Source organism: Helianthus annuus, chromosome 10 (genome assembly GCF_002127325.2).
Source record: "Helianthus annuus cultivar XRQ/B chromosome 10, HanXRQr2.0-SUNRISE, whole genome shotgun sequence".
Classification (NCBI taxonomy): Eukaryota; Viridiplantae; Streptophyta; class Magnoliopsida; order Asterales; family Asteraceae; genus Helianthus; species Helianthus annuus.
Window position 1 is genome coordinate 130,785,695 of NC_035442.2, and position 7,172 is coordinate 130,792,866.

General features: G+C 37.1%; 1 protein-coding gene across 1 annotated transcript; it reads left to right on the forward strand.

Moving 5' to 3' along the window:
• Positions 1 to 401: 401 nt before the first annotated feature.
• On the forward strand, positions 402 to 5,493 carry LOC110885629 (probable LRR receptor-like serine/threonine-protein kinase At4g37250). Its single transcript, XM_022133330.2, has 3 exons — positions 402 to 1,908; positions 2,227 to 2,572; positions 4,576 to 5,493. The coding sequence occupies exons 1-3, from the start codon at positions 625 to 627 to the stop codon at positions 5,262 to 5,264; spliced, it is 2,319 nt and encodes a 772-aa protein (XP_021989022.2). The 5' UTR covers positions 402 to 624; the 3' UTR covers positions 5,265 to 5,493.
• Positions 5,494 to 7,172: the final 1,679 nt, after the last annotated feature.

Here is a 7,172-nt window from a genome sequence, read left to right on the forward strand (position 1 = left end):
CGGAACGCAAATAAATGAACAGGTATAATTGGAAGAACACTAATGAACGTAATAAACAAATATAAAAGAACGAACATAAACGAATATTCACAAATATAAATAAACAAACATAAACGGACATTCAAAAACATAACATGTGTTCATATTCGTTGATTTAAATAAATGACCAAAAGTGTTGTTCATAATCGTTCGTTTATTAAATAAACAAACTTCTCGTCAAACAATTCACAAATTATTCACTAAACGTTTAGTTCGTTTACGTATACATTTACATGCCTAATATTATTAATACAGATTTAACCTCTAAACTACTATACTTTTTAGTGAGAAAAAAAAACATTAACAAGATTACAAATATAAAAAGTTATCATAGAAAACATAAAGAAATAGAGATGGATTCTGAAGTTGAATGTAGTGATTGAAACAACTATATTTATTCTCAAATTCCATATCTATCTCTGCAACACTGAAACCACTTTGTCTGTCCCCTAACCCCCCTGACCTTTTTGTTCACCGGAACAACAATGGTTACAGTTGTTTACCCTCTCCCTCTTTCTTTCCCTTTCAACACCACCTAAATACCCCCACCCCACTCTACACATCTCAATCCTCCATTCATCAATCATGATCTTTCACTTCTTCACACTTGTTCTCTTCCTTTCTTCAGCCTCAGCTCTCAACTCTGATGGAATCCTTCTTCTAGCCTTCAAATACTCGATTCTATCCGACCCGCTTTCAGTTCTCGACAACTGGAACTACGACGACCCGACTCCATGCTCATGGAGGGGTGTCACTTGTGAAGATGTATTCGGGTCGGGTTTTACCGTTACCAGCTTGATGCTTGCAGGTTCACATCTTCTTGGCTCGGTTCCTCAGGAGTTAGGAATGATCCCGCATCTTCGTTCGCTTGATCTGTCTAATAATTCGTTGAATGGGAGCTTACCCGCTTCGATTTTCAATTCTTCTGAACTCGAATCGCTTTCTTTGTCCTCTAATGTCATCTCTGGTGAGCTTCCAGATATGATAAGTGGGTTGGCCGGTTTAAAGTTGCTTAATCTTTCGGATAATGCGTTTGCTGGGAAGTTACCTGAGAATCTGGCAACATTGAAGAACTTAATGTCGGTTTCGTTGAAGAATAACTATTTCTCTGGGAGGCTTCCAGGCGGGTTCGATTATGTCGAGTATTTGGATCTGTCTTTTAATTTGTTAAATGAGACTCTTCCTGATGATTTTGGTGGGGAGAGGTTGAGTTTCTTGAATCTTTCGAATAATAAGTTTTCTGGGACAGTGCCACTGGCGTTTGCTGGAAAAATACCAGCAAACGCCAGTGTTGATCTCTCGTTCAACGTTCTCACCGGTGAAATCCCTCACTTATCGTCGTTGGCTCGACAGAAAACTGAGTTTTTCGCCGGGAACGTTGATTTGTGTGGGAAACCACTTGGCAAAATGTGCACCATCCCTTCATCATTGTCAACCCCACCAAATGTCACTTCTAATGGCTCCGCGACTGCTGCGATTGCAGCCATTCCGAAAAACATAGACCCGTCTTCGTCGTCACCGGCAACATCTGGACCACCGTCCGTGGCGGATGCCCACGGTGGCAGTAAAGTCAAGCCAGCAAAAATAGTAGCCATTGTCGCCGGAGATTTGGCTGGTATCGGTCTTCTCGCCATTCTTTTCCTCTACGCGTACAATATACGAAAGAAAAAAATGAACCAAAATGGAAACCCGACGGATAAACCGGAAACCAAGATCCAAGAAACCACGATTTCGAAAGATGTTGCTACAACCAAAGCCCAATCCACAGCTTGCTCATGTTTGAATGGTGTTAACGGAGACGAATCATCCGAAGCGGCTACGGGCTCCGACAGTGATCACGAGAGCGACAATCTGACGGTCGAAAGGAAGGTATTGTGTATTATTGATAACTAATTAACTATTAATGAAAACCTTGCTAGTTTTTTTTTTTTTTTCTTTTTTTTTTCTTTTTTTTGAATGGCAACGCGAGCCTCTATTATATCGCTACCGAAAAAAGTAGCTAGATGCTACAAGATTACAAAATTAGAAAAAAGTAGCAAGATGCTAGTTATTAACCGTTATTATGTATTAATTGTCAAATTATTAATATGAGTACAAAATTAATAATTACAAAGAAAATATATATTTTCTGAGAAAATATGGTAATGATATAATAATAAACGCTAACTAATATATTTTATTTGACAGGATGAACCGAAACAAAAGTGTTTGGTGATGGTGGACGGGGAGACTGAGCTGGAAATCGAGACGTTGTTGAAGGCTTCGGCGTACGTCTTGGGTTCAAGCGGGTCGAGTATAGTGTACAAGGCGGTGCTGGGCGGCAACTGCGGCGTTGGAGGCATGGCGTTTGCGGTTCGGAGGATCGGAGAGAGTGGAATAGAGAGGCTGAGGGAGTTTGAAAACACAGTAAGGATCATAAGTAAGGTGCGTCACCCAAATTTGCTAAGAGTTCGAGGGTTTTATTGGGGTGAAGATGAAAAGCTTGTTATCTATGATTATATCTCGAATGGAAGCTTGGCTGGAGTTGGTTACAGTAAGCACCCCTTCATGCTTCTTTTCATGCGCATTTTAGCATATTATTTATTTATTTACTTTTTGTATTTTGATCTTGGAAAATTATTAACATTTCAACATGAGAGGTAATTTATAGAATTAGATCTTATAAAATGAAATAAAACTAAAAAAAATTAACTGAAAGAATAATATAAACAACCTAAATAAATAAATCTTGAGCATTTTAAAAATATTTATTTGTATTTAACAAACAGTTTTAAAAAAGTTCAGTCCTAATCGTCCACTTGTAGAAAATAATTACTACCTCCGTCCCATTTAAAGTGTCATATTTTGAATTTTCAAAGTCTTTATTTATAAACTTTGACTTTAATTATATATTTTTTGTGTTATATAAAACTTGATGAAAATTAACCCGATAAAAACACTTGTAAAACACACTCAAATCATATAACTTTCATCAAGTATTATCTAACACAAACAAAATTATTTAAGGTCAAAATTTATAAATAAAGACTTTGAAAATTCAAAATAGGACACTTTTAATGGGACGGAGGGAGTATATTTTTACACAAATACCAGTTAATTTTTTTATTATACAGCTCTCACTGTTTAATATATAGTATTTTATTTACTTTCAGATTTAATTCCTGTCGTTTTAAATATATATTGTAACAAATAATTTAAAAACACAAATACCAGTTTTCATTTTTTTTCTTTTATTATATAGCTATCACTGTTTAATGTATAGTATTTTATTTACTTTCAGATTTAATTTCTGTTGTTTTATATATATTGTAACAAATAATTTAAAAACAAGTACTTGATTAAATAACATGTAAGGCAGACATTTTCCTGGAAGTTAGAAAAAATATGACTTTAAGATGATTAAAAAAGCATTTGTGTTCATAGGCATTCATGTCATACAGTATATTTTATTGAGCATAACTAAAAACAGAATAATTGTTATTTTTGTATGATTCCATAGGATTAATACTTTGTGATTAGCTTTGACCCGTATTTCATATTAGATTATATTATTCTTACACAACAAATAAGCATTTTTTGAACTAAGTACCAAGTCCATATACAATAGCTAGGCAACGTCCAAAAATGTTGCACATGGGTAACTTTTTTATAAGTAACTTTCTTGAATTTGCTCACTTCAATTTTCAACACTCATGATTACAAAATTCCACAAGCACCACGACAAAGCAAGAGTTAGGGTATACGGGGCGCATTCGGGGAAGGCTTCGGTAAACCATTTCCCCGATCGGGAACACCGCCGCCATCCCCGCGGGGTCCCGATTCGGGGGTGGTTTTGATGGGGGGTTCACCGCTTGAATTTGGCACATGTTTCGAGACTTGACCGTTGACAACGGTCGGAATTTTAAAAAAAAAAAAAAAATTCAATTTTTTTTAAACTAATATAAATACCCAACTCTATTTCACCCTTTTTTTTATCCACAACCATCTCATTCTCTATAATTTTTATACCAAACTCTCCAACCACAACCATTTCACTCTTTATTTTTTATACTATCCAACCAAACCCCATCCACTTTTTATTTTTTATACACCGAGCAATGGAGAACCGACCCCGCGAGGCCATGCGATTTCTAGTTTGAACGTATTTTTTTTTTCTAGTTTGAATGTATTTTTTTTTTCTAGTTTGAATGTGTTTTTTTTTTTCTAGTTTGAATGTGTTTTTTTTTTCTAGTTTGAATGTGTTTTTTTTTCTAGTTTGAATGTATTTTTTTTAAAAATTTAATGAAATGTCTTTTATATAAATTTTTAAACATCAACAAAAAAAAAAAAAAAATAATAATTTCGAACTCACCTAATAGGTGAGTGCCGCCATCAAAAAGGGGAATTAGGGGAGTGTATTAGGTGAGTTGACGTGGCACCATGTGATTGGTTAGGTGTAAGATGGGGGACTCACCTATTAGGTGAGCACCCCTTACACCCTTAAGACATTAACATGTTTTATTGTTTTCTAAGGATTTATTTCTTGTAAACTTTCAGAAAAAGTTGGTTCATCTCCATACAACATACCATTTGAGGTTCGGCTCAAGATAGCAAAAGGGGTTGCTATGGGATTAGCATATATTCATGAGAAGAAACATGTACATGGTAACATAAAACCAAGCAACATCCTCTTGACTTTGGAAATGGATCCAATAATTAGCGATTTCGGGGTAGAATGGCTAATATCAGGTAAACACAACTACAAAGCAAAGGGATCAAACCGACACTTTGGTAGCAAACGATCAATATCATCGCGTGAAGAGATGATGATTCATCATGATTATCATCACTCGGCTAATAGTAGCCCTTATATGGCTCCAGCTTCGGGGCTACTTGGGTGCACGTCTCCATACCATGCCCCAGAATCGATGAAAAGCCTCAAGCCCAACCCAAAATGGGACGTTTACTCATTTGGGATTGTGTTACTCGAACTCATATCAGGGAAGGTTTTCTCGGAAAGGGAGTTAGGACAATGGTATGCTGACTCATCAAGTATTGAAGATGAGAAGTCGATTTTAAGACTAGCTGACATGTCTATCAGGGCAGACACTAATGGAAGACGTGATGCGACACTTGCATGTTTTAAGCTCGGGTTTAGTTGTGCATCATTGAGCCCACAAAAGAGACCTTCCATGAAAGAGGCATTGCAAATACTTGAAAAGATACCATCCACATCTTTTCAATGATGAATTATGCAACACAAAAGCCCAAAAAGCAACTAATGGCATTAAAAGGGGTTAAAGGGCATAACTTTGGACCTTTTGACTTGAAGATTTGTATCAGAATGAAGATCCAAGGGATGATTGATGAATGTTGATAGTTGATTCCAAAAGTATTGTATGTTTTTGACCTTTTAATTAATAAAAAAGTAGTGTGTATTCCTTAAGTAATAAGTAAAATTTAATATTTGATCTCCTTTAGCCTTTTCACTTTATTGTTTGTCATACTTATTGATGTTTCTTTTGTAGGTGTCTTCTTAGGTTTATTTATTTGGACTTAATGTTTCTTTTGTAGGTGTCTTCTTAGGTTTATTTATTTGGACTTAAATGTGAAGCACCGTATACCATCTCTATTCAAATCAAATGTTTGACTATTTTTGTTGTCTTGTTGTTTTTAAATTTGGACTTAAATGTTAAGTACCGTATACCATCTCTATTCAGATCAAATGTTTGACTATTTTTGTTGTCTGTTGTTTTTAAAGTAAATAAATTCAGTACTCTTATATAAATTGACTTTATCAAAGTCGGTAAAGAATATATAAATATTTATATACATATGACATTTTTTATTAAGTTGCTTTTGAAACCTTAATTGGGCCGACCGATTAAGCCAAAAACTATCGTTACAAGCTTTCAGTTCGACACAAATCAACTTGTTAGTTTTAAACGAACAACAAAAATGAGAGCAAAACCGATAAAAAAAAAAAAAAACCACCTCCCCTTGGCCGACTGAATTTTTATTATATATTGTGAAAGCATAGGGAAAACTAAACAAATTGAAGCGGAAATGGTATATAATAAATGAAATGAGGATGTATGTGTCAATGATCCACGGATAACTCATCACTTTTGGTATAGTAGTTGGAAATACTTAGCTAGTGTTTGGTATCCAGGAATGAGAGACGAAATAAAATGGATGATTAGCGAGAATGAAGAAACTGGTGTTTGGTTGGTCAATGGAATGGAATCACCCATTCCATAAGACATTTCATTCCCTCAAAATTATTCCATCCACCCCATGTTTTTTTTTTCATTCTATCCCCTCTTGCACTATTCATCAACACCACCACAACACACCACCTTCGCCACAACCCACCACCACCACCCATCACCGCCGCCATCGCTGCAACCCGCCAGCCACCGCCGCCACCCACCCGCCACCGTTACCACTCACCGCCGCGACCAACCGCCAACGCCACTCGCCGCCGCCGCCACCCACCACCAACGGTCGCCGTCTCAGCCACCGCCACTCGTCGTCGCCGCCGCATCGCCACTCGCCGCTGCCGCCACCCACCACCGCCACCTATAACCACCCACAATCACTACCACCGACCACCACCACTCACCGCTAATTTGATTCCTTCGTTTTTTTCTTGCCACTAAACAATACACAAGAGTAATTCATTTCATTCACACATGATAACCAAACAAGACATGGAATGGTAATGATCCATTACATTCCCTCGTCCATTCCATTACCTCGGCCATTCCATTCCTTCGTCTATTCCATAGGTTTTTTTTAGAGACCCAAGTTTAATTCTTATTTGTGCCACTTTTTTTAGTGGATAAAGGCAATGAAGACTAGTTTTCTTAGAGCCCGAGCCACCCCGGGTTTTAGTTCACCCTTACGCTAGAGAGATTCTCTCTTTTGGTGGCGCAAGCCCCTGCCACTGGCAGTGGGTGGTATGGTTTCCCAAGGAACGCTGTTAGCCAAACTCTAACGCCAACGTGGGTCCGGTTAAGACAACATAGTCTGACCAGAGTTGGGTTAGGGCCCACTGTTTAGGAGGGTGTGAAATCACTCTCACAACAAGTTAAAGATTATCACCGTTGAAAAAAAAAGATTTATAGATCAATTGGTTTGGGGGAGGTGGT

Excerpts from the sequence above, each read along its gene's own strand:
- LOC110885629 (XM_022133330.2), top strand. The coding sequence starts at position 625 with ATGATCTTTCACTTCTTCACACTTGTTCTCTTCCTTTCTTCAGCCTCA. Across the intron at positions 1,909-2,226 it reads ATCTGACGGTCGAAAGGAAG|GATGAACCGAAACAAAAGTG; the intron begins GTATTGTGTATT and ends TTTATTTGACAG. Across the intron at positions 2,573-4,575 it reads CTTGGCTGGAGTTGGTTACA|AAAAAGTTGGTTCATCTCCA; the intron begins GTAAGCACCCCT and ends GTAAACTTTCAG.